At 34.7% G+C, this 19,801-nt stretch overlaps 1 protein-coding gene across 8 annotated transcripts in view; it reads left to right on the forward strand.

Annotated features, from left to right (window-relative positions):
- EPB41L4B (erythrocyte membrane protein band 4.1 like 4B) overlaps positions 1-19,801 on the forward strand; it is a 237,269-nt gene that overhangs the window by 124,464 nt on the left and 93,004 nt on the right. For 7 of the 8 annotated variants that reach the window (XR_004234294.1, XM_031969236.1, XM_031969248.1 and 4 more), the window contains exons 12-15: positions 809-918; positions 5,217-5,247; positions 7,717-7,750; positions 11,979-12,040. Coding sequence is in view for 7 of the 8 variants with exons in the window: in XM_031969236.1 (XP_031825096.1) it covers positions 809-918; positions 5,217-5,247; positions 7,717-7,750; positions 11,979-12,040 (237 nt within the window). In the remaining variant the exon portion in view is untranslated. Of the gene's footprint in view, positions 1-808; positions 919-5,216; positions 5,248-7,716; positions 7,751-11,978; positions 12,041-13,402; positions 15,602-19,801 lie in introns of those variants that run through there. The other variant, XM_031969291.1, reaches the window with a different exon arrangement.

The raw sequence follows: 19,801 nt of genomic DNA on the forward strand, positions 1-19,801 counted from the left end.
TTTAAATAAAGAATAAATAATAATAACCTATTTAAATAACTGACTTATTTCTCTGTTATTCTTGCTCTATAGATCTTGTACAATTAAGGTAATAATTAGGGACTTATTGATGATTGGGAGTAAATAATTTTTTTCTAATCAAGAATAGTATATTGGAAAAGAATGATACTTGGAGTCAGAAAGAAATGGTTTTAAATTCTCTCTCTCAAAATTACTAGTTGTATGACCACTGGTAAATCTGTTTGAGCTTCAGTTTCCCAGTATGTAAAAAAGATATGAATCCTTATTGTGAGGATCAGAGGTAATCTTTATAGTGTTAACCTTAAAGTATTATAAAATATTGGTTATTATTATGATTTTCATTATTATTTTTTTTAGGAAAAGCACAAGTAAATTATTTACTTGTGGATCAAATGATGTGGGTTTTTTTATTTGTTTGTTTTAAGAAATTCACTTAGTCATTCCTAAGGTAAAACCTACATGTTCAGACTATAAAGTATATATTTCTTTGAATTTTAGGAATAATACCTTGGAGGAAATTATCAATTTCTGGAAGTTTTTATCCTCACTAACTCAAACTTATTAAGACATGGAAATTGTCATAGGTCACAATTTTGATTCCTCAGACTGGCCCATAAACTGAATTTAAGATTCAATTGAATACCTAAACAATTACACTTCATGGTTGTATTGAAAGAGCGATCCCATTTAATCCAATTGAAAAAGCTCATTTCTATAAATTCTTTTGCAAATATATTCTAATAAAATTGTTAATCTACCAAAACCAAAACTATTTATTTATTTTTAGTGGGAGAACAGAGTATCAAGCTACTCATGGGGCTCGGTTAAGAAGAACTAGTACCTTTGAAAGAAGACCTAGTAAACGATACCCATCACGGAGGCATTCAACTTTTAAAGGTTGTATGTTTTTCATTCTATCTCAAATATTTTTTTAACTCATCAAATGCAATTAAATGCGAAGTCAGAACTTTTTATTTTTAGACTGGCCATTCGTCCTAGAGAAGTAGAAGTTTATCTGAGTAGATCCTAAACAAGTTTAATCATTATTTGCTATGCTGCTATTTCTTTTGTTCTTTCTCTTTTATGTTTTCATTCTGTCATCTCAACCAACCTTGTCTGTCACTACCTTATCCCTTCTCACTCTTTTGTGAGCAGTCAGTAGGGTTTCAGAAGTGTCATGGGATAATTTTAATGCTAAGAATGAAATAGCTGTCTTACGTAGGACAAACATATTTTGCAAAAACAATAAGCCAGTATCCCCTGTTATTGTACTATGAGAATTATAGTAGGAGGGGTAAATGATGGACAGTGAAGGCAAAACAAAAAAACAAAGCAAGATAGCTCCAGTATAGGGTGTATAAATTTAAGTACGTGCACAGACAGTCAAATATTTATATATTTGAATACTTTTGGTTGATTTTGTGAACATTCTCTATAATCTGTCCTGACATAGTCAATCATGATTCCCCTTGGGTCATCTGAGTCCTTTTAGCTTTTCAACAAGCAAGATTTATTGTCCACATGGCTCAGCACCATCATCAAAATAACTTGTGTGTAGTTGACAGCAACTTTAATTCTCCAAAAACCTCATAGGGCTCCATATAACTTCTGAGCCTTTCCCAAAGAAACAAGCTATGCCATTAGAGTTTTTTACAATTAACTCATAATAATCAAAGTCCCACAAACTTCTGTCTACCAGCTCATTTTAATCAAATGAGGGAAGGGGGTGTCAACCCAGGTGTTCCCTTCCTTTGACAATATTAGGTCATTTATTGCAGCTTTCATTTGAAATCAGCCAATCTCTACCAGCAAAATACATTAAAAGGATAGACATACAATTAAGAAAAGAATGATGAGAGAATAATGGACTGATACAGTACAAAGACATTATTAAACTCATGTGATTAATGAGGTTAGCAAGATTTGTGGTGAAATTGGTGTTACATATTTCATAATTGATATAGATTAATAACTTGTATAGTGTTGAGTTGTATTAATCCTACTATAAGCTGTCCAGTATTAAAGGGCAGAAAGCCATAAATCAACTCCAAGAAAAAAGTTTAAAAAAAAAAAAAAACTAGGTGCTGGTAGGTGGTTCATTATGGACGTTCCCCTAATTGGTGAAGAAGAGGAAAACCTTCGACAAAACCTTGTTTCAATCTTTATTACCTCGTCTTAATGCAATCAAAACCTCTGCTTCCTCCTGTTATCTCTTCTAGCTGCCATTTCTTTTTCTTTCTGATCTTTATTTTGTGGATGAATTTCCTGAACTGGATCTTACTGATTGCCTTTCTTTCCTTATTATCCTGTGAGGTGTTCTGCCATCTGGCTTCTATCACTTTGCTGAAAATTCCTTTCAACAACTCCAAATTCTGCTGATTTAAAAAAAAAAACACTGTCTTTTTTTAAAATGTTGCTGCTGCACTTGGTGCTGTTAATCAGCTCTTTGCTTGGAATGTAGAGACAGAAAAGGCAAAAGGGCTGGTTTTGAACCTTGGAAAATTGTGGATATGTTTTCTTTTAAAAGAGCTGGCATTAGAAGAAAGGGAAAACTCATATATGTAGTCCTCATAAAAGAAGGAGTCCCATAAATGTACTATAAGAAATTTGAAGAGGGAAAGAAAAATGTTTGCTCTGGTGCTGAGTGGAGTGGTGTTATGGAATATTTCATGGTGCCTCTGAGTTAGGTCTTAATGAAAAAAATGAAGACAGATAGCAGTTGGGATAACCAGGGCATGTTTAATCAAGGTATAAGCAAAGAATCAATCATTCAGCATTAACTTTCACATTTGTCTGTTTCTCTCCATTCACAGAGAAGTTACTATTATCTAAGGCCTTCATCACTTTTCACTTAGATGACTGTAATAACTCCCTAATTGGTTTTCTTTCATTCTCTCCCCTCTCCAATCTGTCCTCACACAACTACCAAATTAATATTCTGAAAAACATAAACCCTACCCCTTAAATTCAGAAATCTTCAGTGGTTCTCACTTGCTTCTAGAGTTAAATATTCAGTCTGACATTTTAGGTCCTTCATTCACAATCTGGTTTCTTCCACCTTTTCTAAGTTTATTTCACATCGTTCCAGTTAGACCGGCCTGCTGGCTAATTCCTCTTCAGAGCATTCCATCTCCTCCCTCCATATTTTTTTTGGTACAACTGGTTTCCTACATCTGAAATCCTCTCCCTTTCATCTCTGCCTTTTAGAATTCCTTGTTCACAATTCAGATACCACCCCTGTGCCCCACCTGAATCCTCAATTATTGACACTCTTACTCACTTGAAATTGCTTTTTATATATTTACTTGTCTATCTTCATGTGATGTCCCAGTTAAGTCTTTTGCTTTTGTTGGTATTTCTAGTACCCCACCCAGTACCTTCCACATAATACCTTTAAATTAGGTCATGTGGCAAGGCAGAACAGAGAGGTTGGATCCTGAATAGTGGAAAGCTTTGAATGTCAAAATCAGGAGTTTATACTTTGTTCAGAAGGCAAGAAATAGTTACTCTAGAGAGGGCATAATTTAGAAGCCAGGAGATCGATGAGGTATAAGACTTTTATAAACTCTTCTCTTCTTTCCTCCTCCTATCCAAATTCTACACATTCTTCAATATCAGGGTCAAGTTCCATCTGTTCCATGAAGATTTTTCCGTAATCAGAATAATACTCTATCATACCCATTCTCTGACTTCTCTGGCAACACTTGGCCTCTATCACAGCTTGTCTCTGTGTGTTCATCTTGTGTATATATTTTTCTGATATTTCCTAGTAGACTAGAACCTCCCTGAGGATAAGGACTTTTTCTTACACTTTGGTATAACACATTGTTCCTGAGCATATAATAGATTGTGAGTAAATATTTGTGGATTAATCATTAAATTATAAATGGCACCCATGTGTTTCAAACTGGACTAATCAAGCTTCAAGATAATGTAAGAGAAAATAGAATCTCTGGTTTAATAGAACTTGAAGTATAAGATTTCATTGATGGAGCCTGAGAAGCATTTTTACATAAACACATGGAAAGTAGGGCTAAAGGGATTTGAGTTTATCTGCTTATTTTTATTTATTTATGGAAATTCTTAAATATTTCCATGTAATTAACATGATTTATTATCTTTTTTTAATTGTTAATTCCATTAATAATAAATAGCAATATTTCATTTCTAATTTATTGTATATTTGATATAAAAGATAAAATATATAATTCTACAATATAACAATATTTGTCATAATACCAATATGTTAATTTTTTATTGATAATAGTTATCACTTACATAACACATTTACTTAATATCACTTCTTATTTTATCTCTTCTGTGTTAACTCATTTGGTCCTTATAACAATCCCATGAGGTGTAGATACTGTTAATATCTCTGTGTTTTAGATGAGGAAAACTGAGATACAGACAAATCAGGTGAATTTCCCAGGGATAAATAACTAGTAAGTGTCTGAGGTAGACTTTGAATTCAGGTCTCCCTAATTCCAGGTTCCACATACAGCAATTATTTATGTATGTATATCTCCTTCATCCCTAAATTTGTGAAGTCAGTGAAGGCAAGGACCAGATTGTTATTACCTTTGTACCTTTTCTAGCATCTAGCATAATGTTCACATGTGATACGTCTTTTAAAATGAATATTGAATAAATGATTCTTTTTATTTGAAGAAGAGTATAGAAGAATGTAAGAACAATAAAAGAAGGGACAGGAAAGTCAGGGAAAAGAGACAAAAGGGGACCAGCCCTTAGTAAGTGTTGAGAGTTTGAAAGGGCCAGAAATTTTATATAATATTAAAATAAATGTGTAATTTTTCAGGAAGAATTGTTGACCTGTGCTAGGTGTTTTTCAATTCCCTATTTTCTTTCCCCACTTTTTCTATTTCCCCTTTCTCATTCCATCTGTGGAGTGATGGATAAAACACTGAAGCATTTAATTATACTGCCTCTGAGAATGCAGAGCCTCACTGAACTTCAGGTGATAAAGACAACCACAGTGAAAGAGATTACTTTTTTAGATTAGAAAAGTTCTTGTGAAGATGTACTTCAAATACAAAATTAGTTCTCTTAACCTATCTCTTTCCAGCCTGTCTTAAGGCAGCTTATGAAATTATGTTTGTTTGGTTCTTTTTTTTTTTTCTTCAGTTTCTAGTATATTGGCCTAACTTCTTTTCTTTTTTGCTTTTTGTTTTAAGCAAACAATCCAGTGAAAGCAGCCCAGCTATGGTAAGTGCTATCCAGATCCTTATGTACAAAACAGTGATTGTGATCAGATACAGAGGACTTCTTTGCTGCTCTTGATTTTTTTTTTCCTAAAGCATTTAAATTATGGATATTAATCCTAGGTGCAATTATCATTTCTCCTTTTCTGTTTCCTGAATCCTGGATGACCATTTGTTGGATATGTTGGTGAGGAGATTTCTATATTCAAGCATGGGTTGTTTGAGATGAAGTCTGAGGTTCCTTCTTTTTCTCACCTGCTCTGATTCTAGTGGAAAGAACACTAGATTTGGAGTTAGGAGGCAGCTGGGGTTTCTAATCCAGGTTCTGACATTTAACTTTTGACAGGTGAACTTAGGCAAATCACTAATGATTTGTATGAAATGGGGGGAGGGGGAAATATGGCAGTGCTGTCACAGAGTTATTGTCAGGAAAAACTTTATAAAGTATTAAATTATGTGTGAAATACTGCCATCATCATGCCTGTGGCTCTCAGTAGGACATTATTTTTTGTACATTAATATACTGAATATCATTAGTCAAGAACATTTGGTTTCTAGAACCTTTCACAATCATTCATCAAAATTCAACCAATGTCTGTTAAGTATTTGTCAAATATAAAGCAATATATTAGACACCAGAAATATAAAAATAGATAGAAGGTGAGCCCTATTCTTAGTGAGGTGAAGTATAAAAGGGAGAAAAAGAATGATCCACAATGAAATCAGTGGAAAAAGTTGGTCACAAAGTGTACCCAATTGAATGGAAGAAATAAAGCAAAAGATGAAGAAATGAAATAAAACCAATCGACTCTCTGTGCCTGCCTGTCTGTCTCTGTCTCTCTCTTTCTCTCTTTCTCTCTCTCTCTCTCCCCCCTCCATCTCTCCCTCTTCTCCTCCTCCATCTCTCCCTCTTCTCCTCTTCTCTCACCCACCTTATACATTTTTCAACCTCTCTTCAATTTAAACAGTTTTACTTGCAGAATGCATGTTCTTATTCCTTACCAATGGGACTATTATAAACTGCAAATCTTTTTAGATCATCTTTCTCCCTCTCTCTTGAAAATCCTTATCTTATTGTAAAATATTAAATTACATTGAAAAATCCCCTAATCCATTTCTTATATATGGATCTGTGCAGTGATGTGGATTTAATTTGGAACTGCTCAAAGGAAAGTCTTTTAAACCTTCAGAAAAGTCTAAGCCTTGTAACAAAGTACCAAGTAAAAAGTAATTTCTTCTTTTTTATATCTTTCTCACTTTTCATTGATTTCTGTTTTCTTCTGACTAGAATAAAACTTATTCATTTGGAAGGAAAAAATGTGCAAAAAATTGGTAGGAGAATAAACTAACTTAAAATAAAAGGTAAAAACCTTACCCAAGTAATAGACTCCCTACAAAATTGAATGGAAAAATAAAAACTTGGTGTTTTTGTTGATTCAAAGGAAATATTAGAACAAAGTCAGAAGATATTATCTCCTATTAAAAAACAAATGACCTGGAAAATGGTGAGAAGAAAAAAATTTAAGAATCATTGCACTCCCTGAAAATCATGGCCAAACAAAAAATCTGGATACTGTATTTCAAGAAATCATATAAGAAAACTACCAATATAATGCTAAAACCACAGAGAAAGATGAAAAATAGGAAAAATCCAACAATTGCTTCCTCAGAGAAAGCTCAAACTGAAAACATCTGGGAATATCATAGCTAAAACCTAGATATCAAGTTGAAGAAAAAAACTACTATAGATTTAAGCACAAGTTTTTTTTAAGGACTTTTGTGTCATAAAATAATATATTGGAAAGTGTCTTGAAAAGTATAAAATGCTATCCCAGCAACTATGATATTGACCATTCAATACATACTTCTAAGGCTAACCTATCCCATTCCAGAGGTATAGCCATTACTGAGGGTTATGGAGATAAAAGAATGGCTTTTCCATATCACTCATTGCTGATGTAGTACCAACTTTTGTCAGTGTGCAATCATTGCAACTCTTGCTGAACAAACACATTGGTATATTCTAATGCAATACTAATGGGAACCATCATGAGATCCTACCACATTTAGAAGATCTTAGGATTTAGAACTGGGAAAAAAAACCTTTAGATTAGATCATCCAATCTTAATTCCTTAAATTTTTAGGTTGTACCAATAGGAAATAGCATAATATTGATTCACACAAATTTTCTTACTCCAGACTTTGTTTTTTCCTCAACCATACAAAATAAGTAGGAATATTGGATATAAAAAGAACCAGGAAAGGTTCAAAAAGTTACAGAAACATAAGGTAGCACAGAATCTTAGGTAGGAGAAGGTGAGGGGGGTTGTGTGATCCAAAGTTCTTCATAGCTGTTTCTGTTTGGTTTTTCAGTTTGAATATGAATATGAGCAGGTAACATCATCAACACTAACACTAATTAATACTAAATTACTTTCCTCTCTGTAATATGTTGTCTATTCTTTATTTCAGCTCCAAAAATAATCCAGAAATTCACAATTACCAGGTAAGAGCAAAATTATTTTTAAATTTTTCTGGCATTGTTAATCATTTAATCCTATACATGCCATACTGTTTTCTATTTGTGTTATTTTATAAGTGATAGTCATAGACATTTAAATGCTGGGGGACTTTGGACAAGCAAAAATTTTTGAAAGTGTCCCCTTTGAGCTTGTTTCACTCAGACATGCTATTGTCATGCTCAAGGGGGATATTCCTCTGAGAGGTTGAAGGAATTCTAGGAGGGAGGTGGAGATTGTGACTAATGGCTAATGACCAAAGGTTTCCCTTCCAAGCTAATGTAAGCTTATCTTACTTTCCCACTATTTTATCCTATAAAGGGTAAAAGATGTTTTGCATATACTAGGTGTTTAATGAATGTTGAATTCCGTGATGTTGATTTGAATAAAATGGACAAAGCTAGTAATCTGATCCTGAATATTATATACCATTAACACCCTATATAGTACTATCATCACTATGGTTTTAAATGCCACAAATCGTAGAACTGTCCCTTGAAAAAACTGATTACTTCTTTTGATATTTCACTCACAGATTTTTCCCTAATTTTAATATTTGCAAAAGATTTTTCCTTTTTGATGTACTATTTTTATCTGGGATGTTCCTAAAGTCTTAGCTTAATATGTTTGCGCAAACAGTCTCACTAAATGAGTTCTATGGATGAGTTAGGGTGAATTGATATGATGGAAAGGAATCTGCATTGTTCTTTAGGATTTCAGAATGCCAGTCTTGTCTTGGAAGCCATCTTATCTAACCTCCTCTCTACAAAGGGAGAAACGGGCTATACCTCTAAGAGATTAAGTGTCTTGCCCCCAACAGCACACTGGTTAGTAATTAGCGATAGTGAAATGAAAATCCAGCTCTCCTGACTCGTAAACAGCCTTAGTTCAGCTACTTCCTATTTATTTTATTTTAGAGGCATTTTGTTATAGTAATTATACTGATGGAAATCAGAGAAAACTCAGGGATGAAATATAATGGTTGGTAAATCACAAGAGAAATGAATAAATAAGAAGAGGAATCTTTTCATTTTCCAGTCTCATCTCTTTTTGCATAGGTTTTCTGTTTGGGTTCCCCCCCACACCCCGGCCTTTAGATATTGTGAAGAGCATAAATAGAATTTGGTATCATGGAGAACATGGTATAAGTAGGCTTGGGACACTTTAGCTGTATAACCATGGCAAGCTATTCTGTTTGTTTTTTCTCTTCTATAAAATGGAGATAACGATAATATTCATAGTCCCTAACTCATAAGATTGTAAGACATGAGAAAGGACCTTTAAATTGCTATATAAATTTCTGCTATTTTTTAAAGTAGGAGTTTAAGAATAATTGTTTCTTAAAAGGTTTTTTTGAAGGCTTTTGTTTATATACCATAATAACAGACAAATCTTATTAAGGTGTTAGGCTAGTTAGATGGTGTAATGGATAGAGTACCTGGCCCAGAGTCAGGAAAACTCATCTTTCTGAGTTCAAATCCAGCCTCAGACACTAGCTGGGTGACTCTGAGCAAGTTCCTTCACCCCGTTTATTTCAGTTTTCTCAACAGTAAAATGGCAAATTAAGAGTTTGACAAATTGTATTCAAAGAGATTCATCACCTAGCAGCACCTCTTTAATAATATACTGAGGTGTATAAAATAAATATCTTGCCATTCTTCAGGCCATCCTCTCTCATAGCTGCTAAATTGATATTCCAAAAAAAACTAGGTCTAATCATGTCACTCCCCTTCTCAAAAAACTTCAGTAGTTTCTCATTGCCTTTAGTTAAAGCCCTTCATGATTTGCCCCAGCTTCTTTCTAGTATGTTATTCCCTCAGACATTTGTTGTCTAATCAGATGGGCCTTCTAACTGTACACCAAGTTCAATCTCTCGTCTCCATGCTTTTGCACAGATTGTACCTCCCTGGCTGGAATTCTTTCCCCTTTCTCCTTTCCTTAGTATCCACTAATTCCTTTTCAGGCTTACCTCCAATGGCTCTTTCAAGAAGCTTTTCCTAATCCCTCAGTTGTTAGTGATACTCTATCTCCCAGGCACTATATATTCTATCTATCTATATCTATCTATCTATTTTGGGGGGAAGCTGGGACAGTTGGGGTTAAGTGACTTGCCCAGGGTCACACAGCTAAGAAGTGTTAAGTGTCTGAGGCTAGATTTGAACCCAGGTTCTCTTGACTTCAGGGATGGTGCACTATCCACTGCCCCATCTAGCTGCCCCAATATATTCTATATTTTGTATATATTCTGAATGGCATAATAAATTTTTGTTGTGCAGTTTTTTCAGTCATATCTGACTCTTTGTAACAGAGCTCCACAAAGTTTTCTTGGCAGAGATACGGGGTGGTTTGCCATTTGCTTCTCCAGACATAATAAATGCTTGTTGATAAATTGATTTGATTAGAGGGGTTGTGATCTGTTTTGGCAGAGGAAGTACATATATCAATGAAGTCATTAATCCTTTTAAGTATCAAAATAAGACAGAACAAAAGCCCAGCAACCACTGACCACAGAGCTCTCATACTTCCCTCCCGTCTAAGCTGTTGGGAGCATACATACTCATATTTAGAAAAACTGTCTGTTATTATGGAGATAAGGATCAGACAAAGATTTTTTTCTAATTTTGAATTTTTCTGCAATCACATCAACAAAAGATTGTTTCCATTCTTCTCTTTAAATCTTTGACTTTTTCATATAACAATGCATCTTTCCATTCTCTGAAGCTGATTGATATATCAAGGTTGGGTAGTCATATTTTATTTTCCAATTGATTTGCCAAGAAAAGAATTAATGAAAATTGTGTGTGTTTTTTTTTTTTAACTTTTCAATGCCCAGAAAGGATTTCCTTAAACATTTCCTTTCTTCATTTTAAATAAGTATATAACCAAAGATATGGGCTAATAACCATCCAAAAAAGATGGATAAAGTTAAACATGGACAAATACTATCTATGAACATGAGAAGGTTTTTAGCTAGATTTTCGCCAAAGAGCTTACAGGTTGTGGAATCTACTTGATTCTAATGATAAGGTAGCCTATAGATAAGTTATCTACATGATAAAAAGCTTAGAGAGACTGTTTCTGGGAATCTGCCAAGGAAGAAAATAGGATTTCCCATTCATCTGCAGGGCAGCTCTTTAGTGTAGTGGATGGAATACTGGGCTTGGAGTCTAGAAGACCTGAGTTTGTTTTCTTCCTCAGGACACTAATTGTATGGGCCCAAACTTGTTCTGAGGAGCTATAGAGAGAATACTTTGCATATCTTGAAGTACTATATAAATTTTGTGACTATCATCATGATATTCTTCTCTGTGTGAGAGCTAGTTTAATTACCCCAAGGTGATGGAATTTGTCACAGGTGATTTACTGGGTATATTAAGTCTCTAAAATTGCCTGATCCCACTTTTTTCTTGGGGATTTGTGGTTTTGAAACAACTTTCAATTTTACAGATTGTAATACAGGTCAAGAGATAAAATCTCTTCCCATTAGACCATTATAAACAAATTTGATTTGTGACTTTGTGATGATTTCTTGCCTGTTTCCACAACTATTAACAAGGAAAATGATTGCTTTCTCACGCATATGCTATCACAGTGTGTAGTGGGGGAGGGAGGGAGTTAGTCTGGATTATGGGGGTTTTTTTGGGGGGGGTTGTTGTTGTTTTGGTTAGGTTTAGTTTTTTTTGTCATTTCTAAGAAGCTCACCAGAGAATGAAATTCCACACCCATTTCTTGTTTTAAAAGAATAATGTTACATAGTTGTATACCTTTCCTACAGAAAATTCTTCCTGATACAATTTAAACTCCATTTCCTTTAGTTCTGTCTGCAAGGAAAAATGAAAACTGTTTATCCTCATTCTTCTAATAATGAACCTTTGAATTTTCTCCTAGAGACCTGTTTTGTTTCCCTCTTTCTGGTCTTTCTCTGTCTATATCTTTTTCTCTCTTTAAAGGCTGGTTATTACTTCTTCATCATTTGAAAGCTCATGGTTCCAGAATAGACAAGAACTGATGCATCATATCTATTTAAATTTTTTTAAAAATAAGGGCAATAGAATGATCAAATAGAATCTTAGCTTTGTGTTTTCTCAAAGCTCTTGTTGCCATGTTCTATCATCTACCCTTCCAAGGGATATGAAAATTAAAATATAAAGCAAATTAACTCTTGTCTAAATGAAATTGTGAATAAACTAATCATGGTTAGTATTTTGATTCCAGATGCAATACCATCCTAATATACATCCTGGGCAACAATGGCATCCTCACTCTCCAAATGTAAGGTAAGCATTTTGGAAGAACATTGTTTTTGTGAATGATTTTAATTTTTTTTTTTTTGAAATTACACTTAGTTACTGAATCAAAAGAAAATAGTAAAGCTTCCTAAGTGATATTCAAACTAGTTAGAAAGGAATATTTACATTATCTGATGATAGAAGTTCTGTAAGAGGCAAGTCTTTTTGAAACCTTGTTAATGTTAGTGCATTTTGTGAAAACTTTAAAATGTCTCTTAAAACCTCTTAAGTGAAGTTTTTTCTTGCCATGGGAATACACAGACATGATGATGGAGATATAATAAAGTAGAAGAAGACTTAGATTTGAAGTAACGGCACTTCGTTTCAATCCCATATTTTCCACCTATTGACTGACGGACCTAGCACAAATTGCCCTGCGCCTCATTCTGAGGCTACAGTTTTCTTCTCAGCAAAACAAATGCATGTTGGACTAGATCAGAGGCTCTTAACCATTTTTGTGTCCTGGACTCTTTAGGCAGTCTAGTCAAACCTAATCCAACTGTAAAATGTTTTAAATGCATAATATACATTGGATTGCTGAGAAAACCAAATTATATTGTTGTCACATTATGAAGATATTTTTTAAAAGCCAAATTTACAGACCTTAGGTTAAGAATCTTTTGGACTAGATGATCTCAAAAGGTTCCTTTCAGCTCCAGGATTCTTTGATTCTTCAGAGGGCAGTGTTCTGCCTTCTGTAGGAGCAAACAAAACTTGGAATGACAGAAATAATTAAAAACACATTAAATTAATAGAAAAACTGAGGACTAAGATTATATGTCAGATCTTACCAAAGCTTTTTTATTGAAGTCCTGAATATACTCATAGAGGAATGCCATTTTTCATAGAGGCATTCAGTTTTGTGTGGTTTTAAACAGGTGGCTTTGGTTAGGTGATAATTTCAAATGTCATTCTATTGAAAATGCCATTTGTTTTCTCAATTTAAGCAAATGAAAACTATATGGAAAATTATAGTTATGGAAATATTATTACATTTTTAACGTGTGAGGAAAAGAAGAGAATTTTATGTTTGTTACTGCTTTTCTGCCAGTGGACTTCCTAATGGACATGATCCATCCATAAATGAATTTTTTACCTCCTTATGAATTTGGGGTTTTATTTATGGTTCTCAGCTGAGATTTTTTTCCCCAAATGCCTGAAATGGGGTGGGGGGGGTGGGGGGGAAGTGATGAAGGTGTTTAATGTATCCCTCTGTCCAGTATATTTCATCATTTCCATCTCATTGTTTTGACATGCAATTTCTAAAGCACTTGTTATCCTCTTGTATTATTTCACCCTTAGTTTTATGTTTTCATCCTTCACTAACCATTAACTATGCCAATGGCACAGGCCATCATTTCAGGATGACAGGTCACATTGGAAACCACCCACAAGTGAAGATGACTACAGTTTGCATTATATCCACAACCAGAACCAGAAGAATTTAGGAGGAATACAAAGTATGAGTTTGGTGTATCAAGATAAACTCATGACAGCCCTTTGAGTCTCTTCAGATCTCTCTGACCATCTTAGTTTCATCACATCCCATGAACATTGTCTGTCTTTGCATTACTTGAGTTGTGTTGTACAAAAAAAAAGAAAAATGCCTGTAGCTTATATTTGATTGGCCTTTCTTGATATTCTTGAAAGGTCTTTTCAGTCTTTTTATAAATATCTGAAAATAGTCCACAGTAGCTAGTCATAAATCACTGTTGACCACATTCCAAATAAAATGAAGGTAGTTCATGGCTCAGGAATAATTTTTGTTCCAATTTTAAATTTGGAAGTAAAAAGTGTGTGTTTATTTTTATTGTGAAGCAAATATAGATATAGATATATATCTTTGTTATTTAATTAATGGGACCAAGCAAAGCTAGGAGAAATTAGTATAAGAGAATAGTATACTGAAAAGACCCTTCAGCTGAAGGGTCAAGAAACTCTTATGCTAGATTTGTCACTTCCTAATGATGTGACCATGAGCCAATCACTCCCCTCTGACTTACTTTAGTTTCCTTATCTGTAAAATGGGTGGAGGTTGGACTAGATGACTTTCTGATATTATCCAAAGCCAGGGATTTTGTATTTTTTTTAAATATTGCTAAGGTTAAGGTTTAGAGTGAAAAAGAATGTTCCAACTTCTGATATTAGAGGCAATGTGGCTGGCATAGTGGATAGAGAGAGGTAGCTTTGGAACCATAAAGACCTGAGTTTGAAGTACCATCTCTGACATATATACTGGCTGGGCCAGTTATTTAACCTTTTGGGACTCAGGGTCATACTATAAGAACATAAATGGCAGAACAAGTGTCAGCCTGCATTGCTAGAGAAAGTCCCTCTCCAGGAGATTAGTACCCTGATGAAATCAACCGATCTAGTCCTTTAACCCTGTAATGGAAATTACAATATTCCGTTTCTGAGAGAAAGACGTCTTTTTTATTCTGGAAAGATTTAAAATCTTCATGGAATTTACTGGAAGATATTCTAGAGGGAGAATAAGCATCTTGTATCTTGCAGAGCATCAATCACTACTTTTTGATATATTGATTGTACTAATCATAACCGTATGCTATCCTTAGGGGTAGTAGTTGCTGCTATAAATCATTTAAAATAATGCCTTAATGATGGGTGCTGCTATCTTGCCTGATTTTTTAAAAGAAAATTCTGAATACAAACTAAAGATTGGTAGAATGTATCATTTTTCTGCTTGGACTCTCTCAAAAGGTAACCATTGCCATTTATAATGCATTTGGGGAATAGGATGAAATTAATATGTATATGGGGAGGGGTGGTGACTTTTGTGTATTTATGCCAAGGTGCAGGATCAGGTGTGCGCCACTCCTTTGTCAAAAGTGCCTGAAGCCACCCTATTTTCTACTTTGGGATGAAACTTGTATCTGAAACCACTGTACTGTCTTAGTCTAGCTTCTGCTTTTAACTGAGCAGAATAAAACAATATACTTTCCCTCCGGTCCCTTAAGACTACAAGACTCAAACCATATTAATTTCACCTTTTTATAAAATCAAGAAATTTTTGTGCCATTCTTTCAGACGTTTTTGTTGCAATTGGGTCTGGCCTGATTTTTTTTTTTTTAATGTCTTGAGATCTTCTATATTTGATCAATTTTAAGTTAAAATACAGCAGTTCTTGATTTTTGTACATGCCTGTTCAGCAAGGGAAGAACCCAACCCATTCTTTTCAGAGTTAGGTTTGATCATCTACAACTCTTTGTTTTTGTTTTTTTTTAATTGTTCATAAATGTTCTTTTTAGCAGTTGTTTTGATCTTCAGTGTATGTGCTAAGTACAAATTATGTGTCCTGAATCTTTAATCCGTCTTGATACATTTTTACATAAATGCGTTTCAAAGGAATAAAGATCATTTGTTGTGTTTTGACTCTGAAATTACTTTCATCAACTCCTGATGCTTCCTGTATGTCTTCATGGATAACCCATGCATCAGCACACTTGGATATCAGAATTCTTATCTTAAAAGTCCCAAAAAATGAGCTTTGGACCATCTTGTATAAAGTAAAACTTCCTTAGAATCTCATTGTCTCGGATTGTGCTGTTATTTTATAAGCTGTTCACATAAGCAGCTATGAATGGAGTTATTACTGTATATCAGTCAGTGGATAAACATTTATTAAGCACCTGCTATGTGCCAGGTGAGCACCAGAATACAAAAATAAGAAGCCCTAACTCTCAAGAACCTCTCATTCTAATGGGTTAGACAATATGCCAGCAACTATGTAGGGACAGGATATATAGAAGAATTGTCAGTAATTAACAGATGGTACTAGCATAGAGTGGGATCAGGAAAGGCTTCTCAGAGAAGATAAGAAGTCTAAGTGGTCATATTCCCATTCCCTTAGCACTGAGATTACAGAGCCATAAAATAATAGATTCAGGAATTAGAAAAGCACATGGCCCATCTGTATCATCCAGAGACAACCAATACCATAGTTAAGGGATTTGACAGAGAATTGAGAAACAGAACATTTTAACAATGAAGGATTATATAAGTCTGGGGTTATTTAGTATCACAAAAAAACTACATTTTATTTGAATTGGACTAAATTAATCTAACAGCATCTATATATTGCAGCATAGTATTTGGGAAGTGATGAGTGTAGGGAAAAAGCATTAATGTTGAAGTAGAGAGATCTGGTTTTGAATTTTAGTCTCATAATAGTCAAATTCCATTATTGGCAGGCCAATTAATTATCTCTGAGCCTTTGTAAATGAGAGAGAATAATGTATATTAGGCTTCTGAAGCTTAAACATTCTAAAAATATTGTAAGCTAATGTTACAATTGATTTTATTAAGGCTCAGCCTATCCAGGTCTTTGAATCCTGACGGTCATCCAGGATCTCAGTCGTCCCTCACAACTTTGGGTCATCCGTAAATTTTATAAACATGTCATCTGTGTTCTTTTACAAGTCAGAATGTAAACAACACAGGACCAAGCCCCAAATTCTGACTTAGAATTTATTTAGTTAGTTAATTAGTTTTATTTACCAGTTGCTCTTACTGTACCTGCTAACTGAAAAGATAAATCCTCCCTTATAAAAAATGAAAGAAAGAAAAACAGTTAAACAAAATTAGTAACAGTGACCCTATTTGACAGTGTAAGCTACAATTTCATACTTGTCCCATTTCTCGACCAGAATGAGGGAAGCACTTTTCTATGGGACTAAGAGAGATCATTACAAATACTTAGCTACACATTGATTTTAGGATTTGTATTTATTAGTATTGTATTATTTGTTTGTTTTACTTGGTATGTAAGACCATACTTTCAAGATTGAAAATGAGAGGGAAATGTGTTAGATTTGGTATCTCAAATGATTTAACTGCCTTTCAAAAACTTCCAAAAGGAACTAGACTGAAGAAGATAAAAAGTCACTTTTTCTGCATTACTTCTCTTCTGAGATAAAATGATACCCAGCCCAGGAATTTTCTGTCTTATTCTTTCGATGATATCACCTTTTTGGTACCAGAACCCAAGGATCTTCTTGTTTTTCCAATGATACCTGTCATGTTTCATCTTGACCCATATAGGTATACCAATAGCTTTTTCTCTAACATGAGGGAATATCAGGGCACAAAATAAATAATCTCAAGTTATGGTTTAATGTTTTTCAGACATCTTAATGAGGTGAAAAGTCTTCAGTCTCTCCCCCTTCTTTCCCCTTACCATCACAGCAGATGTTATAAGGATAGAAATTAGACACAGGTGACCTTTAGGTACCATGTAGTTTATTTCACTAACCTTTTTGCTAAAACTTTTTAATCATATAATTTTTGGCTAATCCTCTCAACTCCCTCATTCCTGGATTGAGCAACTTTTTATCTCATGATTATCTCTTGAAGACTAGGTAATTTCTTAACTGGGACTTATGTCTCCCCTTTATGCTTGTACTCAGAATTTGACTTTAGTGACCATCTTCTTCATGAATTATGCTGTTGTTCACAGTTGTGACATTACAAACCCCTTTTCTATCATTGTCTTCTCTCTCTAGGTCTTATTCTTTTTCTTAAAGTATTCTAGATAAATCTATTTCCTCCCTTCATGTTCCTTTTTTTCCTGCTTTTTTCATTTTCCAGTGGGCTTTGATCCTTGTCCCACATTTTGAACTTTGGATTCTCCATCCTACTCTCCATTTTATCCTTTAGTCCTTACATTTGTCATCCTATCCTTTTCTCTGTCTCTTTCCTACTCTTCTTTTCATAGGCCCCTCACTCCTTCCTAGGCTATTACTAATTTACAGGCAATTTCCTATTTCATTTATATTAAGACATAATTTGAAGGTCCTTGGTGTGCAGAAAATTAGAACACTGGATCTAGAGTCAGGAAAAACTGATTTCACATTTACATTCAGACATTTACTACCTGTGTAATATTGGATAACTTAACCTCTGTCTCAATTTCCTTAACTATAAAATGAAAATAATAGTAAGACCTATCAAGTTTGTTGTAGGGATCAAATGAGATATGTATAAAGTGCTTAACACGATGCCTAACATAAAGTAGGTGCTTAAATGTTTGTTTCTCTCTCTTCTTTTCTCCCTCCCTTCTAACCTCCTTTCTTTTCTCTCTGAATTTCTTATTTTCTCCCTTTTCTTTCCTCCCTCCATTTATCCTTCCTTTTCTTCCCTCCTTCCATTCTTTATTCTTCTCCTCTTCCTCCTTCCCTCTTTCCTCCTGTCCTCTATTCTTCTTTCTCTCTTCTTTCCCTTCTTCCCTCCTTTCTTTTCTCCATGGATTCCTCATTTCTTCCCTCTATTTATCCTTCCTTTTCTTCCCTCCCTCCATTTTTTTCTCCTTCTCTTCTTCCCCTCCTCTTCCCTCTTTCCCTCTGTCCTCCTGTCCTCTATTCCTTCTTCCCTCCTTCCCTCCCTTTCTTTTCTCCCTCCTTCCCTTCTTTATTCCCTTTCTCCCTTCCACATCTAATCAGTTAGTTCTTCAGTATTTCACACAGCTAGCTATATTCCCACCCTATTCTAGTTCAGCCAAGACCTACACAAATGGACAGTGATCAGGCGTACTCCTCACATTCATAAGAATATTGGTATATTTAAAAATCAATTTAGTCAACAGCAGATTATAACATAGCACAAATATTTTCTAAGTACTAGTCTGTGCAGTGGTAGCCTCTGGGTGACAAGAGTTTGGCTAAGCTGTGGTCTCTTGCTTTCACAAGCTTAAAATCAGGTAGAGAGGATAAGATGCAAATCATGAAGATGCAGTTTTACATGCTAACTATATGATGTAAACTCCTTAAAGACAGGAGAATTTTCATTTTGTTTATATTACCGGTGGCTAGCACATGGTAAGTTCTTAATAAGTATCTCTTGATAGATGTATTAGAGTCTTCTGGAAGAGAGCATTTCTAACCAGGGGAGTCTCAGAAGACTTCCTAGAGTAGGTGACATTACAATTGTGCATTAATGGGCAAGATTTCAAAGGTCATGAGGGAAAAGGAAGGATCCCAGAAATAAACTGTGCACAGTGTGTGGAGGAAGTAACATGAGGTAAGTCTGGAAAAAGAGGAAACAACCAAGTGGTGCAGGAGGGCCTTGGATGCCAAAGGAATTTAAACTTTTCTGGGCACTTGGAGACAGTCTCTGAATCATTTTAAGCATCTCTGGTTTAAGAGTATTTCTGTTGATGATATGATGAATGGAAGCATATTATAAGAAGGCTATTCAACCAACTAGGCCGGTGATGGTATTTACTAGGATGGAAGTAGGATCGTAGATTTGGGCCATAAAGCTCCTTTGAAGACCTCCAATTGAGCCCCTTGTTTTATAGATAAAAGATGGTCTTCTGATTGTTGTCCTTCAGGTACAAAGAGGACCAAAAGATATCACAATGTTGGGGTTAAGGTACAGTGTGTCCAACTGTAGTTGATTGGCTTGGCTTGAAAGGCTCCGCCACAAGTTGGGCACAAATAGTCCATTTGAACATTTGGAGTGGAGATATTTCTTCACTTACACATCTCACTTCTCTTGAGCTACCAAAATAAATGATGCTGAAGAAGTTAAATGACTTGCCTAAGATTTCACTGCCAAATAGCTGACTGGAGCCCTGATTTGTTGACTCCAAATTTAGTGGGGGGGGGGGGTTCACCTGCAATAGTGAAGCAGAATTTAATTCAAGAGATGTGAATATGGAACCAAAAGGATTTGGTAAGTGATTGGTGAAATTGGAAAAATCAAAGATAAGATTACCAACATAGAAGACTA

This window comes from Sarcophilus harrisii, chromosome 1 (genome assembly GCF_902635505.1).
Source record: "Sarcophilus harrisii chromosome 1, mSarHar1.11, whole genome shotgun sequence".
Classification (NCBI taxonomy): Eukaryota; Metazoa; Chordata; class Mammalia; order Dasyuromorphia; family Dasyuridae; genus Sarcophilus; species Sarcophilus harrisii.